This window comes from Notolepis coatsorum, assembly GCF_963971535.1.
Source record: "Notolepis coatsorum genome assembly, chromosome: 1".
In the NCBI taxonomy this organism is placed as follows: domain Eukaryota; kingdom Metazoa; phylum Chordata; class Actinopteri; order Aulopiformes; family Paralepididae; genus Notolepis; species Notolepis coatsorum.
The window spans coordinates 286,084,168-286,105,290 of NC_140165.1; the positions used below are offsets into that span (position 1 = coordinate 286,084,168).

General features: G+C 41.9%; 1 protein-coding gene across 1 annotated transcript in view; it reads right to left on the bottom strand.

The window, feature by feature from the left end:
- Nucleotides 1-6,082: 6,082 nt before the first annotated feature.
- tekt2 (tektin 2 (testicular)) overlaps nucleotides 6,083-21,123 on the bottom strand; it is a gene marked incomplete at both ends in the record, with an annotated part of 32,618 nt that continues 17,577 nt past the window's right edge. Inside the window, 3 exons of the mRNA XM_084310304.1 lie at nucleotides 6,083-6,221; nucleotides 16,082-16,161; nucleotides 20,686-20,829. Coding sequence (XP_084166430.1) covers nucleotides 6,083-6,221; nucleotides 16,082-16,161; nucleotides 20,686-20,829 — 363 coding nt within the window. The remainder of the gene's footprint in view (nucleotides 6,222-16,081; nucleotides 16,162-20,685; nucleotides 20,830-21,123) is intronic.

Here is a 21,123-nt window from a genome sequence, read left to right on the forward strand (position 1 = left end):
ACTTTTTTCTTTTCATGTCAACGTTAACACGCACAATTGAGCCAAAAGTCACTCAATTAATGACAGATTTCATTGATAAATTGAGGGAAAACTTTGCAAGTCGATTTGATGAATTTGACATGTCCAGAGAATTGATGCATTTTGTGAGCAACCAATTTGCCAATGTAGATGCTATTTCCTCAAAAGGACTAGAGTTCCTTGCATCACTTCACATTGATGAAGGTCTCCTGCAACTTGAAATAATTGACATGCAAGCATCATCTGCTCTGAAGCAGGCACTTGAGAATGAATCCACCACAACATTTTGGATAAAGTGTATTCATGTCAAGACATTCCCCAAAATAAAAACGCTGGCAATATCTGTGCTAACAATGTTTGGCTCAACATACACCTGTGAATCCAGTTTCTCTCACATGAATGCCATTAAAACAAGCAACGTGCCTCCTTGACAAATGAGCATTTGAATCACTGTTTGCGGGTAGCCCTCACTTCCTATGAACCCTCTTTCTCTGCCATTGCCCAGTCAAAGAAGTGCAATCGCTCTCATTAGATGTGTGTATGTAGGCTAGGCCTGTCTGCCCCCCACCCCCCTGATGTTTGAGAGTTAAGAGTGGACAATAAGTGCTAATAAGATGCTGTGATTTGCTGTTGTTGCACAGACATGAAGCACTTTTTCATAAGCTCAGCTGCACTATAAATGTGTTTTTTTGTTCAAGTGTTGATGTTAGAATGTTCAGATGCACATCATGCACTTGTTTGTTTTTTATTTTATTTTTATATTGAAATGTTGAAGAGATGTTGCAGTTGTTGCAGTCATAAATGAAGCACTTTCTGCAGGAGATGTTGCAGATGTGGCACATAAATGAAGCACTTTTTTTGAAAAGTATACTACTTTTGCAATGTAGTTAAATAAAAGTTGTGAAAATGTGGTTGCGTGTTGTGTCAAGTGTACATATATTCATAGCACGGGGAGACGCCGTGGCAGTCCGGCCCCTGGCCCCTTGGGTTTCTGACAATGTGGCCCCCTGAACAATTTAGTTGAATAGCCCTGTCCTAGACCTATCTGCAGCCTTCAACACAGTCAACCATCAGATCCTCCTCGCGTCCCTCGCAGGAATGGGAGTGGCTGGCTCTGTGCTGACATCATACCTCAATGACCGCTCCTACCAAGTGTCATGGAGAGGGACCCTCCAGGGCTCGGTCCTTGGACCCCTTCTCTTCTCCCTCTACACTAAATCTCTGGGTAACATTATTACGTCTCATGCCTTCTCGTAATTGCTATGCCAATGATACTCAACTCTTCCTCAGCTTCCCTCCCTCAGATATCCACGTCTCTGAGCGGATCTCGGCCTGTCTGTCCGACATCTCTGCCTGGATGACGACCAACCACCTCAACCGCTCCCCCCTACCTCCGGTCAATGGTCTCTAACTACACACCCTCAAGACCCCTACACTCTGCATCTTCTGGCTGTCTCAGACCCACTCCTATCCGAGCTCCGGGAGGGTCATCAAGGAGAAGCCACCTATTCGCAGTCCTTGTCCCACAATGGTGGAATGAACTGCCCACCACAGTTAGGACAGCCGAAACCCGTCCAATCTTTCGCTGTCGACTAGACGCACTTCAACTATTATCTGAAATGAAAATAAAATAAATCGAACCCTAACTAACCTTATTGTCATGCACTTGTCCTAATATACTAACCTACACACGTAGCACACAACACTTTGATGAACATTGTTACTCAGCTGATAGATTTGTGCCCTTCCTGATGACTTGTCGTACAGAACTTGTAAGTCGATTTGGATAAAAGCGTCAGCTAAATGTAAATGTCAATGTGAAGGGTCAGTGAAACATCATAACTCGTAGCTTACCAGAGTTTACCACTGGTATTTACCACTCGGTTGGCCATTATGAGTGGTACGAGTGCAACTTCCTGGTGACAAACTCGGACATTTCAGAATTGTACAAGTTGACAAGGAAATACCAAACACATGATTAGTAGCCACAAAGTCCCTCAAAGATGTTGCCATGACGAATAGGGGACTTCCACTTGTCACTTGTGCGCCGCCGCTGATTTTTTATTTGAAGTGTGTATCGGGGCATCAGTGTCCTATACTACTCTAGCTGTTTAGTTTATTTTTACAGTGATACTGAATTGTGCAAAGCAATTATACGTAATTATTAGTGCTGTCAATCGATTAAAATATTTAATCGCGATGAATAGCATGATTGTCCAATTAACTCGTGATTAATCGCAAATTAATCGCATAAAAAATATATATACTTAAACAGATCTTTTTCAAGTTCCAAGTTTTAATACTCTTATCAACATGAGTCAACAAATGCTTGCTTTATGCAGCCATTTAACACAAAAGGTTGACCCTCATGCATTGCAAATTTGCATCAAATTCAAAACAGTGATGCACAAAATTACTTAGAAGAAAATAATAATTTAAAATGAATAAAGTGTGCATGAAATAATAGGGGAAAGAAAACGTTAGGAACTTGTTACATTCACCCACACAAGGGGTGAGTAATCACACCCCCCCCCTCTCTCTCACACACTCTCCAAGCTCTCTTTCTCTCTTGCCCCTTCCTCATCTCTCACCCCCCTCTCTATATATATCTCACACACACACACACACACACACACACACACACACACACACACACACACACACACACACACACACACTTCAGAAACAAACATAGTATCAATGAGAGCATCAATAATAGACCTGAGTGAAGTCTAGTTAAACATTATATATATTTGTTTTCTTAAAAGTTAATCGTGAGTTAAAAAAAATAGTGGCGTTAATAGAATCGGGAGATAGCGCGTTAATACCGCGTTAACTTTGACAGCCTTAGTAATTATACCACGGCTATGAACCAATCAAATGGCTAGATTTGAGCTACCTGTTTTTATAAATGTATTTTTTATTTCAACCTTTATTTAAAATCGTAAGCATCTGAGGTTTCCCTCATTTACAGAAACGACGATTGTACAGTACATAATAAAAACAATAGTCAAAGAAATTTAAACACCAAAATAAAAAACGTTTCAAAATAATAAAAAAAATATCAACTAAAACAGTTACAGGTAGGCACACAATGGTCTGAAATCATACGTTTAAACATTCCAAGGGAAGGGAGAACCTCCAATTTCAGTGTGAGTTGAAGGACATTCCATGAGAGGCATGGAAAATGCTGATCCCTAGCTCAGAAAAAATTTGAGGAACCTTAAGAACCATCCAGTCATTCGATCGAGTTGAATAGGTTCCAATATTACAATCTAACAGTGATGAGATATAAACAGGTTGTTTACCAATAAGGGCTTTAAAATTAAATAAATACCAGTGTTTGTTGCGCCTTTCTGCAAGAGAAGGCCAACCCACCGTATCATACAGGACACAATGGTGAGTGTCTGTCACCAGTTATAAATCTGATAGCTGAGTAATATGCAGAATCCAGAGGTTTAAGAGTTGATGCCGCAGCATGCCTATAAATTACATCACCATAGTCCAAAACTGATAAGACTGATTCAACAATTCTTTTTCTATTAAATAGAGGAAAATTGGATCGGTTTCTGTACAGGAAACCAATTTTCTGTCGCAGTTTAGAGGCAAGATTGTCCACATGGAACTTAAATGTTAATTTCTCGTCAAGCCACAGTATAATATAGATAATATAATATCTATATAGTAACTTACACTTATATAGCTATAGCAATCCCTCCCCTATCCCCACTAAACTCCAATCCAGACATCAGACCAAAACAAAGAAAATGTAAACAAAGTGCAGTACCAAGCAGATATTTTGCCTAGAGGTCGCTGTTTGACTGCATTACAGATTCTACCTTTAAATTATGTGCTTATTCCACAGATTTGTCATGGTTCAGTCTACACAGTCCTCATTCCAAATGATCAAAAATCATAATGAGTGTACCTTAACACTTTCACTGCCACACACGAGATATCTCGGGTTTCCGATAGTTATGTTGAAAGCCACTCACGAGATTTCTCGGATTAAATTTTTTTTTTTAGCGATATGAAATCATATTGCATCACGCGAGCCTACCCGAGTATACCCGAGCACCGCCGGCGATCATATGTGGAAAAAAGCGCCCCCCTATCGTCTCCCAGATAACATAAGGGATTTTGGAATGGACTCAATGAAAATGGATGGGGAAAAAAATCCGGTACTCCACATTTTCCAGTCCACTGATCCAGCCGGGGTTACCACAGTTCATTCTGGAGCCTCTCAGCCCTGCGGAATCATGTGTACTACTGTATCACGTTGGATCCATACACTTATCGATTTTTTCGAATGGTGATCAGGAATTGGAATATACCAGTTGGATACCATCTGATGTCAGGTAAGGAATCTATGTTATCAGTGTTAGGATAATCAGACTAATTTTGATGAAGATATAGGCTGTTTTGTGAAATGGGCTCTTTCGGTTTCACTGGAAAAGTCCAAGAGGAAATGAACACGACGATTATCCGTGCGCGGCGCAAATGTGCTTGCGTGCACGTATAATATTGATCATCTAGCGTTTATTTGAAAACGATTCATAAATAGGCCGACGAATATCAACGTTCTGGAATATTCCAGTAAAAGACGATTATCACAGAATGGTCTAGAATGAACTGTTTTTTATTTCAAAACGGGTGCTTTTCAAAATGCTCTGAAACGGAAATGAAGCGATAAAAAAACAATCTGCCTTGACAGCACTGACTGGAAAAGTGTTCTTTGATAAGCGACGGGCAGATTAGACACATAGCCATAATTTAAAACATAGATTAGGCGATATTAACGTTAACATTGAAGTGGACCGTGGCATCAAGGGGGTAAAAAGGAAAACCCGGCGTGGCACTCAAAGTGTTAATTATATAAATGTATATATATATATTTATTTATTTTTCATTTTGTACAGAGTACAGAAATCTCGTTATTTAATCGTTGTTTTTTTTTATTCGCGATTTCCATTCATTTTTCATCAATCTAGCCTCACGTTACCATTGGGGATCTATCTGAGCTCGAACAGGGAAAATACTGCCCCCTATCGTCTCTCCGGATGGTATTGCACCCATTGGATTGGACTGAATGAAATGGATGGGAAAAAAAGAATCCGGAATCCACATTTTACTTGTCAGGCATGTAACCAGAGACAATCCCATTCATTGCCGAGCCGCAGAACAGCGTGGAATGTGTTTCCAGTACCCAGCATTGGATCAATAAACGCGATCGATATTTGGAATGGCGATCAGGAATTGGAATAATCTTTTTGGAGAACATCTGATCTGAGGTAAGGAATCTTTTTTTTACCAGTCTTGGGATAATCAGAGTTTTTTTCACCTATATCTCAGCGTGTCCCATATGTGTGTGTGCTGATCAGGAAATAAGAGAATAAATTTTTCAGCCCACTTCTCTAGCGTGCATAAGTACATATACTATCGATAATCTAGCGTTTATCTGAAAACGATTCAGGCCGAGAAATTACGTGTTTTGTGGATTCCACTAAAGCGCGATTCCTACAGAATCACCTTTTTTTCTGGAAGTTTCCAAAAAACGAAAGTTTTTCAAAATGGTATAAAACGGAAATGTACTGATTAAAAAACAATCCGTTTCGACAATGTTGACTGCAACCAAGTCATTGATAAGCGACGGGCGTATTAGACACATAGCCATAATTTAAGATATAGTTTATGCGTTCGCAAATGTGCTCGCCCTCCCATTGACTACAGCGCTGGCACTCAAGCGCTAAAACGTGCGCCCCCTACTGGCACTCAAAGTGTTAATGTTTTTTATTTAGATTTTTACAATAGTCTATAAGCCTTCAAAAGCTCTCATAATAGTTTTGTAACATGCAATGCACTCTCATGAGGCATATTACAAACTGCCCCATCACAGTTGGAATTTTGATGTAGGCATTAGGAGCTATTATGCATGTTAATAACCACATTTATATCATTATAATTATCTATATCAAATGTAATACATCAGTAATGGTGGTGATGATGTGTGTATTATGAAGCCAACAGCTGCAGGTTGCTTCTCCCACTGGAGTTAACCAGTGAGTTAACCAGGAGCCTTGTCGGTGGATGTGAGGCGTGCTCGGGTAAACATGGTGCGCTGCTCCAGGGACAGGGCGTCCTGCTTGCGGGAAAAGTCCTGGGACATTCGAGCGTGGTGGAGCTGCATCTTCTGCAGAGAGTGTCTTGGTGAGGAGGAGGAGGAGGAGGAGGAGGAGGAGGAGGAGGAGGAGGAGGAGGAGGAGGAGGAGGAAGAATAGGAGGAGAGGAGTGGAGAGGAGAAGTAGATGGGGTGGTTAGTTTTCTAACTTTATTAAAAAGGCTCACTCTTGTAATTTATTTGATCCTATAAATTTAGGCAATATGCATATCAATTCTCGAGTTATTTTCGTAACTCGTCATATCTCAAAATACAGGTACATTTTTTGCCAATGTTCACAAACATTACAGATGTAAACAAAACTTTTAGAGCATCAAAATACATTAAAAACACAGATTATGTTGGCACACAGGGCCGGCCCAAGCCTTTATGGGGCCCTAAACAGATTTGATTTGGGGGCCTTTGAGTGTGTTTTGCTGTATTATCGGGCACTTTAACTCTTAATCAGCCTCTCTCCTTCTCTCCCTTACTCTACTTTTCAACTTTGCATACATTCCTTTGCATAAATCAATATAAAAAAAGTATATCCACAATGAAAATGTTTAAATAAAGCCACAGATGAAATGATGTACTCACTCCCCCTCACGCCTGTTACTGTTCCGCAACTGTAAGTTACTTCCTGGGTAGGCCTGATTGGCCCCGACAGGCACGTGACAGGCGCGGCCATGCCCCGCGGCAGCCTCAGGACACGCAACGAGGCTGCTGAGAGCTGTCGCGCGGAAATAGGCTGTCTATTGCCTCGCGCTGCAACGCGGAAATAGGCTGTCTATTGCCATTCTCTAAGACAAACTCTAACCTTAACCAGCTCCTTAACAGCGCCTAAACTTAACCCTTTAACCTTAAGCAACTCCGAAACTATGCCTAACCTTAACCTTAACCTTAACCATGCCTAACCTTAACCATAAGGCATAACCAACTCCGAAAGAATATTGCCATTCTCTAAGACAAACTCTAACCTTAACCAGCGCCTTAACAGCGCCTAAACTTAACCCTTTAACCTTAAGCAACTCCGAAACTATGCCTAACCTTAACCTTAACCTTAACCATGCCTAACCTTAACCATAAGGCATAACCAACTCCGAAAGAATATTGCCATTCTCTAAGACAAACTCTAACCTTAACCAGCTCCTTAACAGCGCCTAAACGTAACCTTTCTAACCATAACCAACTCCGAAACAATGCCTAACCTTAACCAACTCCGAAACAATGCTTAAAGTTAACATGCCTAAACTTAACGGCGAACGAATGCATGTTAAAAAAAAAAAAAAAAAAAAAAAAATTTGAAGGGAATCGAACTTGCCAGCAACGGACGGTAGGATCCACACCAATGCAGCGCTGCCAATTGAGCTATTTCTGGATAGTGAAAAAGGGCGTATTACTGCTACATAATCTACATAATGCTGCCGCGGAGCGTGCCGCGCGGCAGAGAAAGTTGCGCGTCCTGAGGCTGCCGCGGGGCGTGGCCGCGCCTGTCACGTGCCTGTCGGGGCCAATCAGGCCTACCCCGGAAGTAACTTACAGTTGCGGAACAGTAACAGGCCCCCCTCACCCCCTCTCTTCTGCCGAAGACTTTGCCATATTCTTTGAGAACATCCACAGCTGCTTCTCCCAATCCCCACCCATTCCAAATGCTGAATCAAGAACATCATCTTTCTCTCACATTAGACGCCGAAGCACTGACACTGGTAACATCGAACTGTCCCACTACATGCCAGCTGGACCCGATACCCTCCCCACTCCTCCAGACCATAGCACCAGACAACCTCCCATTCCTAATTGCAACCATCAACTCTGGGGTGGTTCCCACCTCCCTAAAACAAGCTAGAGTCACACCGCTCATAAAAGAAACCCAATCAATGAACCCCACCGTTATAGACAACTATCGCCCTGTCTCTCTTCTCCCTTTCCTCTCTAAATTTGAACGTGCCGTATCCAACCAACTCACTGATTATCTATTACAGAATGACCTCCTAGACTTAGACCCTAATCAGCCAGGCTTCAGGACTGCACTTCACACACATTTTTCCTTTGGTTCAGTTAGCTTTCACACTGCACTTTGTCAAGTGCACCAAACTTTCTAAACAAAGCCATGTGATCACGCAGGTCAGCCTTTAATTGGACATCATTTGGAATCCCATGCTGTGAAAGATGCTTCAAACTTAGAAGAAGAAACATTTCTTTCATTTTGGTAGTTTTTTTCTCATTCCTTTTCACCTGAGGCTGACTGCACATAGGCACTGAGGAGATGGTTTCACAATTTAATCTGGCAACACATATATTCACGTCACTATACAACTTAAGTCACTATACGTCACTTTTTCTCCTCAATTCAGAAGACATTTTCATTGATTGCTTTTTGTTTACAAATGTATTTACTAGTGATGCACGATATATCGGCCGCCGATATAATATCGGCCGATATGGCCGTTTTTTTACACATCGGTATCGGTCCGATATCAAGATAGGGCCGATATTATTATTATTTTTTTTTTATCTTTTTCTTTTCTTTTTACATGTATTGGCCTTAAATAGTTTCAAAATATCAGTCATTTCTGAAAATAAGTTACAAAAGTAAAAAAAAATGCGTTTTGGAAAATAGCTCTTTATTTGATTATCATAAAAAAGTGTTTTCTATACAGAGATATCGACATCGGTAAATATCGGTATCGGCCAGAACAGCAATATTAATATCGGTTATCGGTATCGGCCACAATTTTCACATCGGTGCATCACTAGTATTTACTTTAATTACCCCCCCTATCTAAAGCAGTTCCTAATTCCATATAGTTCAACTTATAATTTAAGACACACGGATCATCCTTTCTTTACCATTGTGAGGGCTGTGGGTGTGTGTGGGTCACAAGCAGATAATAGGGACTCTTAAAGTTATCCGTGAAACGAATAACCACTAGACTGCTTACGCATACATTTTAGGAGAAGGGGAAAAATAAACAAAACAAAACAACCTTTACAGGTGGAAGTCTCAAAATGAGTAATTAAGAAAATAAATCAAGTCCAAAAAACAGGACTACTCTCAATAAAGAGGTATAGTATAAAAGTAAATAAGCCACAAAGGCACCTCCTAATAACGGAGTTTATATTGAAAAAGTAAAACAATAAACCTCCACTAAGGGAGTTTATGTGTAGAATAATGCCAGTAGCCTAAAACAAGAATGACTACAATAAAGGCTAAATTCTGGGCGGCTACGTGGCGTAGTGGGCAAGGCACTCGCCACGAATGACGGAGACGCTGGGCTTGCCTGTTCGAGCCGAGCGCTCCACATTGTTTTCAGTTTAGCTGGTCGTTCATACTAATACACATTGGCCGTATTAGGGGGTGGGAAACTGATGGGTGGGGATCGGGCGTTGTGGACAGCGACTCCTACAGGTCGGTTGGTGCGCCTGCGCAGTAGAATCAGGAAGTGTCGGGGGCAGCGTGAGCCTCCCACGCGTTACTCCTCGCCACTGAGAGATCGAGCTGCGCAGGTGAAAAGATGCGACTGCTGTTACCTCAAGTACCGGAGGGGACTTGTGCTATGTATGACTTAGTCCACATTGCAGCCGGCTTGTGGGAGGCAAGAAACAGAAATTGGGATGGGTGAAAATATAGAAAATGGGAGAAAAAGTGGATAAAAAAAAAAGTGTCCACTGTCCAGACTCCATATAAATCCAAATCCAACACTGTCAATAATGTACAGTATCTCGTGCTGATCTCTCCAACTCCTGAGAATACACTTCTTATATCTTATTACCGAACCACGAGCCTAGCTAAACTAACGCACTGAATCGAAACTGAATAAATAAAATAGGACTGACTGGCTCCTCCTCGCATTATTTTCTGTCTGACCACGTGGGGAGTACAGTGGCGCAGCTTGCTTCGAGCGCTAGAAAAACGCGCCCCGATTACATCATATTTGAATGCACTGATAGGCGAAATGTATTTGCTTGACCTATTTACATTGGCTGCGGCGATACAGTGACGCGCAGTGTGCGCGCTACGTCTATGCGCCCAGCTTTAGAGGTACTCTCTATATCAGGAGAGACAGTGACGTCATGTGAATCACGCACAAAACAATGATTCATATTTGATATATTAACGTTATTGTGCATTTGAAACACATACATACTTAAAATGAGTAAATATTATTCATTTTAAACATGTTTCGTTTATTTTTAGGGGGGTCTAAAATTAAAATTAAAATAAAACATTTTCTTCTTCTCCTGCTCTCTTCACCAGGGGGGGGGGGGGGGGGGGGCGGCGCCCCAGCGCCCTCTATCGGCCGGTCGCCACTGTTGACAATACTATCTGAGTGGCCCTGAATGCTCGCACGACTGCTTATAACCTGGGCAGTGTCAGGAAATATGGATGAGTATAAGGCTAGTCTATACTCTGCGCAAGGCCATAAAGCTTGCTAAGAGGACATACGCTGGCAAGATGGAGGCACAAATGCCCCAGAACGACACAAGAGGTTTATGGTGAGGACTACGGACAATAACTGACTACAAAGTCAGCGCCCCCTCAATCGGGAGTGCCGACGCCTCTCTCGCGGATCAACTCAACTCCTTTTACGAGCGGTTCAATGCAAACAGTGGCGACGCTAGCTCACCGGCTAACAACGTCACCGACGCACCGGCCGTCGTGGAGGGGGGGGGGGGGGCATCCACGGGGGGGACACACACACACACACACACACACACACACTCTCTCATTGACGGAACAGTGTGAGAAGAGCATTTATGTGGGTGAACACCAGAAAAGCAGCTGGCCCAGATGGGATAACAGGACGGATACTTAATAGCCCCAGTGTTCACCACCATATTCAATCTATCCCTGCCTGCTTCAAGGTGTCCACTATAATCCCGGTACCAAAAAAATCCTTAATGACTAGACTGGTGGCACTCACCTCTGTGGTCATGAAATGTTTTGAGAGGCTGGTTAAGGATTACATTTGTGCCTCCCTCCCCAGTGATATGGACCCTTTGCAATTTGCATACAGGTCAAACAGGTCCACTGACGATGCGGTCTCTCTCTCGGTACTACACAACACCCTCTCTCACCTAGACAGCCAGAAGCGGGGCTATGTGAGACTGTTGTTCATTGACTAGCTCAGCGTTCAACACCATAGTCCCCACCAGACTGGTGGACAAGCTGATTGAGCTGGGTCTGAGCTCCGCTCTGAGCGCCTGGATACTGGACTTTCTGAGTGAAAGGCGTCAGGTGGTCAGGGTTGGGGGTCAGACCTCCAACACCATCACCCTGAGTATCGGGTCCCCCCAGGGCTGTGTTCTGAGCCCCCTGCTGTATTCACTCTACACACATGACCGTGTGGCCAGGTTCAGCTCAAACTCCATAGTGAAGTTTGCGGACGACACAGTGGTGGTGGGGCTGATCTCTGACAACGACGAGAAGGCCTACCGGGAGGAGGTTGATGTACTGGCACGCTGGTGTCAGGACAACAGCCTGCTCCTGAACATTGGTAAAACCAAGGAGCTGATCGTGGATTTTAGGAGAACACAGCAGGGGACACACACACCACTGTGGATAAACGGGGCTACCGTGGACAGGGTGAGCAGCTTTAAGTACCTGGGGGTCCACATCTCAGAGGACCTGACATGGACAACACACATAGACTCAGTCGTAAAAAAGGCAAAGCAGCGCCTCTACAACCTGACAGTTAAGGAAGTTCAGAGTATCGGGGAAGATACTCCAGTCCTTCTACTCCGGAGCTGTAGAGAGCATCTTGACTGGAAACATCACTGCCTGGTATGGAAACAGCAAGGCACAGGACAAGAAGGCCCTACAGAGAGTGGTGCGCTCAGCTGAGCGTACTACGGGTATTGCACTACCACCCCTGCAGGTCTTATATAACAAAAGGTGCAAATCCAGAGCCTGCAGAATAATGAAAGACCCTCACCACCCCAACAACAGCCTGTTCAAGCTGCTGCAGTCAGGCAAACGCCTGCACACACCAGCAACTAGGACAGAGAGACTTCGGCTCAGCTTCTTCCCCCAGGCCACACATACTGTATATGCTATTACGCTCACACACTAACAGTCACTTTAGCACGAACACACACACACACACACACACACACACACACACACACACACACGCACACGCACACGCACACGCACACGCACACGCACACGCTCACACTCAACCGTCACTTTACACAATGAAAAGGTCATTAAAAAGAAAAAAAAGAGAACAGGAGTGGTTCTTGTATAGTAAATAGATGAATATAGCAAGATAGCATAAGGATATATAGTATAACTGTAAATTGTATAGTATAGTATTGTATAGTAGTGTACATAAGACCCAGTGCCTCATCCGTAGCTAACACTGTATTGCACTATCGCAGGACCTTAGCAGGTCTTTTACCATGCTTTTTGTAAACTTTATGTACATTATACCTGTTATGTCTTATTCTTTATTACTTGTATTATTGCACAATCGCTGCGGGCATGACCACCCTCATTTCACTGTATGCTTGTATGCCGTGACAAATAAAACTCTTGACTTGACTTATTTAAGATATCTTTGTTCACTCATCTACAGACTACTTACATTTACATTTACATTTAGTCATTTAGCTGACGCTTTTATCCAAAGCGACTTACAAGTTCTGTACGACAAGCCATCAGGAAGGGCACAACTCTATCAGCTGAGTAACTAAGTACTTGCACATGTTACTGATTTACTGTGTTAGGGCTTACATGTTGTTTACAGATCAAACTATAATTTTGTATGTGTTTTATATGGGAACATATATATTGGTGATCCTCTTGGGAGGAATCAGTGTGGACTGTGGGGGTGAGCTTGGGAGAGTGTCAGTGTATAAGTGTATTTTGTTGTCCTGTGTTTTGTTTAGCTATGTATTGTATTGTATGTTTTGTATCCTATGTTAAGGACCCCCTCGAAAACGAGATAGCATATCTCAAGGGGTTTATCCTTCTAATGAATTTCAAAGTAACTTAACTAAAAACCTTTTCTGTAAACTGGAGATTATATAACCTGATGCACCAGATGGTTTGTTACACAGAATCTCGTGATCTCCCGAATCTAGCTGCATTACAAGGTTAGAGATGATATATGTGGACAAAAAAATCTTGTGATCTCCACCTTGGCTTGTTGCACAAATGTTATGAAATACTATACGTTTTCCAATTCACTGTCAGTAATTAATTATGCACCACTGTCTAGGCTACTGTCAAACTGAATTTTGCATGCAAGGTGCTTCTTTATTATCACAATATTATTTGGCTATTTTAACTTACCAGGTGTGAATATAGCGTTATGATGATGAAAAATCCCACATTTGGAAATATACATCAACAAACTGCCCAATCAGCTTCATTAACACTATGGTCGCAAGAAACGCCGTACCACGTCATTCCCCGCCATGCTCATTCTGCCAAAGACGCCGTACCACGTCTTTGATATCAATATTTCAAAAATCTGTGATCGAAATTATATTTCTCCCCCGGAGACTTGAGATCTACTGTTGATCCCCTCTCAACTCTCCAACGGTTCAAGAGCGCCATCTGGTGGCCGATCGGCGGATCGCCCAGAGCGGAAACAGGAAATGGAAGCTGGTGCTCATTCCAATTCGGTCCGATCACTCGGTAATAGTCCCAGGACTCGAGCTAGACACAACGGATAGCAATCCGTTACCAATAACTCGATAAACAACATGATTTGGACGTATATACTATTATACAACCTGGAAATGGATCGCATATTTCTACATACCATAATAGGAATATTTCTGTTCCACGCTCATCGCCCAACGCTATGAGGAAGCTACGGTAAGATTCAGCGTTATTTTTTAACGTGTTCGATTCTAACTGCTCTAATGATCATATCACCCACACTAGATGAATCATCTAACGTTGGCCACGGAATTATAAACGACCCCCCCCCCATCCGGTCAACATCAGATGATCAGTAGTAACTTCTAGAAGCACGTCCATTTGACATTTTTTATCTCGCGCAGATTCCTATCAAACTGTATTTGATCATCAATATAATGCATTTGGGGGTATAAATCACGTTCTGGAGAAAGCTGCAGAAAACGATAAAAACATACTTATACTTTAGACCGTATTTTAGTATGAATATGTGAATGAAAAAGTATAACGTTGCTACACCCTGAACAATAGATACTTGACGTTGAATGGGCCATAGTAATGTCAATTTAGCAATACAATTTAAAAAGTTATAGCCCTGCAAAGAAGGTAAACATCCCCATAGACAAATAGAGCTGGCGGAGGATGGTATATTAAGAATATAAGCCTGGCGACCAAAGTGTTAAATGCATGATTTTTATGGTATTTTCCTGCCTTTGGTCCGGATTGCTCTCACACCTCAAATGAACGAAGGTTATCCTATAACCCTAGTTATATGAGTAATAGCGAGCGCTCTGCTCTATGGGATGTTCCCCTGTCCCATAGAGCAGAGCGCTCGCTATTACTCATATAACTAGGGTTATAGGATAACCTTCGTTATATTTCGTAATAGCTCCCGCTCTGCTCTATGGGACAGGGGAACATCCCATAGAGCAGAGCGCTCGCTATTACTCATATAACTAGGGTTATAGGATATAACCCGTTATAGCTATTACGAAATATAACCGCACCAGGGCCCACGTTTTATCCACGGAAAACTAACCAGGGTTTGATTAAAGCGGACCAAAGAGCTCAGGTATGAAAGCGACCTTCATTTCTCATTTTATTGAATCTTACAATCTTATATTTCTGCCAATGGTGTGAGAAGATATTTTTTACTTTGTTCAATACAAATTAACTGGTTTCAAGAGACAACTGGGGCCACGCCTGTGGAATCGGCTGCCAGGATCTGTGAAGGCCTCAGACTCCCTTGCTGCCTTCAAGGCCAGCCTTAAGACTTGTTTATTTTACTCTACCTTCCACTAGGGCCTGTTTTTACTGCTCCTATGTTCTTGTGTTTTTAGTTTTAACCTTTTATTTTCCCCTTTGCTGTGAGCATAATTTTGCAGTGTAGTCAATGTGTAACAGAAAGAAAAGGTTATTAAGATGTAAGTAAGATGGTGCAAGGAAAACATGCTATTATGCTATAAAATGGGGGTTCAGCAGAGGAGAGATAGGACCTATCTCAAACTCCACCCTCTTTTCTTGATCCTCCCATGTACATGTCAAAATACTTCCCAAAGGTCAGTGAATACCACGATCACAACACCAGAGGGAGCTCCACAAATCATGTTAAACCCAGATTCGGCTCAAACAAGGGACTAAACACGTTTTGCAATTATGCCACATCAATGTGGAACGCCCTAGCCAAAGCTGTAAAGGAATGTGAATCACTACCCACTTTCAAAACCATTCTCAAAGAACACCTACGGGAGAGTGCAATTCGAAACTGGCCCCTGTAAATGTCCTAACTCAACCCCCACCAATGTACAGTAAATGACCATGTATGGTTTTGTCAATATTCCAATGTACAGTTTTGCTTGTACAGTTGTACAGTGTTCCCCACCCACCCCTCCTACCCAACCCCCCCCCACCCCATCCCACCCACCCAACCACCTCCAATGTACAGTTTTTACGTCAAATGTATATACTCTCTTTTTGTATCACAAACAGTACTGTATTTGTAAATCTGGTATGTCATAAATGTATAGATGTAGCAGTACTGTCTATCTGTATGTCGTGTGTGTCATATATGTCCTGATGAATTGAAAATGGGGGACCCTGATGTAAACAAGACGAAAGTCTTTCTCTGGTCTGCATCCCCTTAACAATTGTGTGTATTGCGCTTTACTATAGTGTATTGTACCCATTCTGCAATCTGTTAATAAAGTTTTCAATCAATCAATCAACTCCAATCACAATGGTTGCTGACTCACTGGGACTCGGACAGCTTCTGTTTCAGAGCCATGATGGTGGCCTCCAGCTGTTTCACTTCAGCAACCAGCCCACGCTGAACCTGAAGACAAACGGCAAGTATTAGACACGGGATGGAACTAATTAAAGGTCCCCTCCACTCAAAATACGTATTTTTTCTACGGTTCATAGATCCTTGGATTCTCAAAGAGTGCAAAGGTGTAGAGATGCTGCTAAACCATTTCAGTAGTTTATTGAACATGTTTGGTGGAAAAAACAATACCAAAGTAATTGTTATTCAATACACACCATTTTGAAAGTGTTAAACACATGTGGAAGCATCTCGTGGGCCGACGGCGGGCCGTCGCGGCACTGTGTTATTGCTGATCAACCAACACATTGTTGGAAAGCTAAAATGGCCGCCGATTGATTGACACCCTACTCTACCTAGTACGTGCTTCCAATCTCGGGTTACAAGACCAAACAACCAACGAGCATCAGTTTCGGACAAGTGCCCACGTCCGGTTTCGCCTGGCCCTAAACGGACCAGTCACCTCTGACGGTGAAAATGATTGACCGTTTTTGTAGCCAATGAAATTCTGGAGCTGACGGTATCTTACATGAGGGATAATTACTACGATAAAGGGAGAAGACAAAGAAGTTGGTTGTTTGGAGAATTACTCACTCGCACATCGAAATGTATTGGAGCGGACGGCTATTTTGGATAAGCATTGTTGCAACTATTATTATAAATAATATACATTTTCTTTCAGACTCATAAAGTAAAATATAATACACACACATAGTTAATTGGTGATAACGTTTTGTCTTATTTGTTTTATTTTCTTTATTGACAATGAAAGTGCAATGCTTGTTCGCCAACAAAACTAATGCAGTTTGTCTTTCAGCACCACGCAAGAGTGGACAGCTCCTGCCAACGTGTTCCAAAACACTGCAGCTGAGCTGAATTGTTTTTGATTGCTATTAGAACCAGCTGTGTAATATAGGTGGCGTGCTCTTCGAGCACACAGCATGAAATGAAATGGAAATGAAATGTAATAGGACTTTGAACTGAACTGAACTGAACTGAAAGAATGCAAAGAGACTTTGAATTGAACTGAACTGAACTGAAAGAAAAAGAACTGAACTGAATTAGAATTTGTAACTAATAGAAAATAAAGGACCTTAAGATTTGATTCAAAATAAAAGCAACGATTGGACATTCCTGATTTCATTCTTTGTAACAAAAGCTGGTGCCGAAACCAGGGAGGAACAAAGAAAAGAAGTGCTTTGAAGACAAAGAAGGATCAAGGGAATGTACAGAAATGCCTACAGCAGCGATGTCCAAGACACAACTAAAGAAACTACTTCTGAAAAGAGGTGTGGTAAGGACTGCGATAACAAAATTACTCAATGTGATAGATGAGAAGACAAGAGTGTCATTAGAAGATGTGGACGTGGATTATGAAGAAATGCTGGACATGCTTGTGGAAAAAGAAATTGCATTGAAAGCCTTGAACACAGAAATTGAAGACGGAATTGAGGAAGAGGATTTTGAAGATGAACTTCAGGGTGTACAACGATATGAAGAGGATATATGTGTGCGTAAAACCAAATTGAAAAAGGCTATGAGAAGAAAAGAAGATGACCGTTCATCAGTGTGCTCCAACAAGGGATATGGTTTTGCAGTCAAACTCCCGAGACTGATCATTGATAAATTTAACGGAGAAATTAGCCTATGGCAAACGTTCTGGAGCCAGTACGACATGGCAGTTCATAGAAACCCAGACCTCAGCAAGGCTGACAAGTTTAATTATCTAAAGTCCTATCTCACGGGAAGGGCTGCAAACGCAATCACGGGTCTCGCATTAACCAATGAAAATTATGATGCTGCGATTAAAATGTTGGAAAACAGATTTGGCCGAAAAGATCTTTTAATCAATGCCCATATGAATAAGTTATTGAACTTGACCCCGGTTAAACGTGCAAACGACACAGTCGCCCTACGAAAACTATATGATGAGATCGAAATACAAGTAAGAAGTCTGTCAGCGCTTCAAGTCGTCTCTGAAATGTATGGTAGTTTACTCTGCCCTATCCTAATGAAAATGGTGCCAGAGAGCATAACGCTCGCGTTCAGCCGTCAAAGAGAGGAAGACGACATGTTGGAAGTAGATGGCCTAATGAAATTCCTGAAAAGAGAAGTTGAAAGCCGAGAAAGAACGGCAAACTTGATTGATCTGAACCCACAAATTGACAAACAAAATTATGAGCAAAGACATAGGCCTACCGCAGCCTATAGACTAGAGCGTCTACCGCTGCATTATATACGGGAGCGCCACAGAACTGCATATTTTGCAACAAAGCCAACCATATATCCAAATACTGCACGGAAAATACAGTCGAATAAAGAAGAGAATTCCTTAAAAGACAAGGACGTTGTTTTGTGTGTTTGGGGACAGGACATATGGCCAGAACTTGTAAAATGCAGGTTTTATGCGAGAAGTGTGGCCGGCGACACCACAAAGTAGTATGCGCTCAACCCCATGATATGCGCCCTTATGAACCAAGACAGCGCGTAGCGCAACAACCCACAAACCTACAAACTGATACTACCGTCGGATATAATTCGGGCAATAATAGCAATGTTTTACTCCAAACAGCAACAGTGTGGTTGGTTGGCCAAAACGCAACCAGGAGTAAATTGACCAGATGCCTGTTGGACGGTGGGAGTCAACGTAGCTTTATAAGGACAGAATTGTCACGCAAACTAAATCTACCGGTAATAGGCTCAGAGGTAATACAATTACACACGTTTGGCAGCCTACAACCAAAACGAGTGCATTGCAATAAAGTACGGGCAAAATTATCCGATGTAAGAAATGGCCAAACAATCTAAATTGAATTACTGGAATCACCACAAGTGTGCACGTCACTAATGAGTGTACCCGGAGAGCCATTACGCACGGAGATGGAAGAAAAAGGAATGCTGTTGGCCGACGTAAAGGTCCATGGAATGGAAAATCAAGACGTGGAAATATTAATCGGATCCGACTACTATTGGAAAGTGGTCTCTGGGAAGATTGAAAGACTACAAGATGGACTAGTGGCAGTCGAGAGCAGCTTCGGATGGCTCATTCAAGGAACGGTAACTACAATGCACGTCAGCACTATAACCAACGTCGGAGTGATGCATGTCAATGTAGATAATAAAACACTGTCTGACCAGTTACGTTTATTTTGGGAGCTAGAATCCCTGGGAATCAACCCTGAACTAGAAACTAAGTTGAGCGCCAATGATGAAATTGCTCTGAAACAATTCAAAGAAACCATTACGCACAACGGAGAACGTTATGAAGTGCAACTACCATGGCGCACAGATAATTTGAAACTGTCATCCAACTACGGAATTGCAGAGAACAGGTTTCAACGTCTGATGAGAAGATTCAAACATGATGGGAAACTCTTCACAAGATACAATGAGGTGATCAAAGACTACTTGGAGAAGAAAATCATTGAACCAGTCGAAACCAATATCACCGGTAAACTAGAAGTTGCTCAATACAGTTACCAGGAAGGAAAATGATCAGACGGCCAATACAGTTATTGTATAACCTTGAGATTAATTGATGAACAGTGTTCATCGGGCCGGAGTTTGTTGCAACTATTATTATAAATAATATACATTTTCTTTCAGACTCATAAAGTAAAATATAATACACACACATAGTTAATTGGTGATAACGTTTTGTCTTATTTGTTTTATTTTCTTTATTGACAATGAAAGTGCAATGCTTGTTCGCCAACAAAACTAATGCAGTTTGTCTTTCAGCACCACGCAAGAGTGGACAGCTCCTGCCAACGTGTTCCAAAACACTGCAGCTGAGCTGAATTGTTTTTGATTGCTATTAGAACCAGCTGTGTAATATAGGTGGCGTGCTCTTCGAGCACACAGCATGAAATGAAATGGAAATGAAATGTAATAGGACTTTGAACTGAACTGAACTGAACTGAAAGAATGCAAAGAGACTTTGAATTGAACTGAACTGAACTGAAAGAAAAAGAACTGAACTGAATTAGAATTTGTAACTAATAGAAAATAAAGGACCTTAAGATTTGATTCAAAAGAAAAGCAACGATTGGACATTCCTGATTTCATTCTTTGTAACAAGCATACCGAATTATTACAGATACAAACATGAGAAAAACATGTGTAAAACACGAATAACTTTTTTTTTATCCACGTTTTCTCCCATTTTCTATTTTTCTCGAATCCCAATTTTTCGTATAATCCAATTCAACCCTCCCCTGTCTTTGAATGCTGTTTCATGCCTCCCACAAGCCGGTGTAAATGCTTTTTGGAAAGCATTTACACCCAACTTCCAACCAATGGGTCAAAGTTGCTACCATTTACCATCTCACTGGAATTTGCTAAAGCATTTCTGAAGGAGAAATTCACACAAAAACAATAGGGTTTCTGCTCTTCACAACTTCCTGTTGGCAAATTTGTTGTTTCTGTTTCTGATAAAGACATCATAATCGTTCCCCTGATTTCCCCATACAGCTACAGTATGAACAACTGTTACAGTAAACATGATATCATCAAGATGATGATGAGGCTGTTTACCTCATCCCCGCACAGGTCCATCCCAGGCCTGGAGGCCCTGTTCTCCAGTCTGGTGTGGGCCAGCTTCAGTGAGGCTGTCTTAACCCGGAGGGCCTCATCCAGCCCACGGATGTCTGCCTCCATATCTGCCATCTCATCTAGAGTCTAGACATGCAAATTAAAAACCACTGACGTTAACAACATTGATTATTATTTTGTGAGAGAGAAAAATGCAGAGTTGTTCTTTGTCAAATCATGTGACACGTGTGTGTGTGTGTGTGTGTGTGTGTGTATTATATATATATACTTTTTATTTTTATTTTGGAGTCATAGGATTTGTCTGACCACCAAATTGTCTAGAAAAAGATATTTGGGACCTCTAACAACACATTAGAGGTCATCATACCAGTTGGAACTCTGACAGTATGGGTTCAGTTCTTTGATGAATCACAGTGTGAG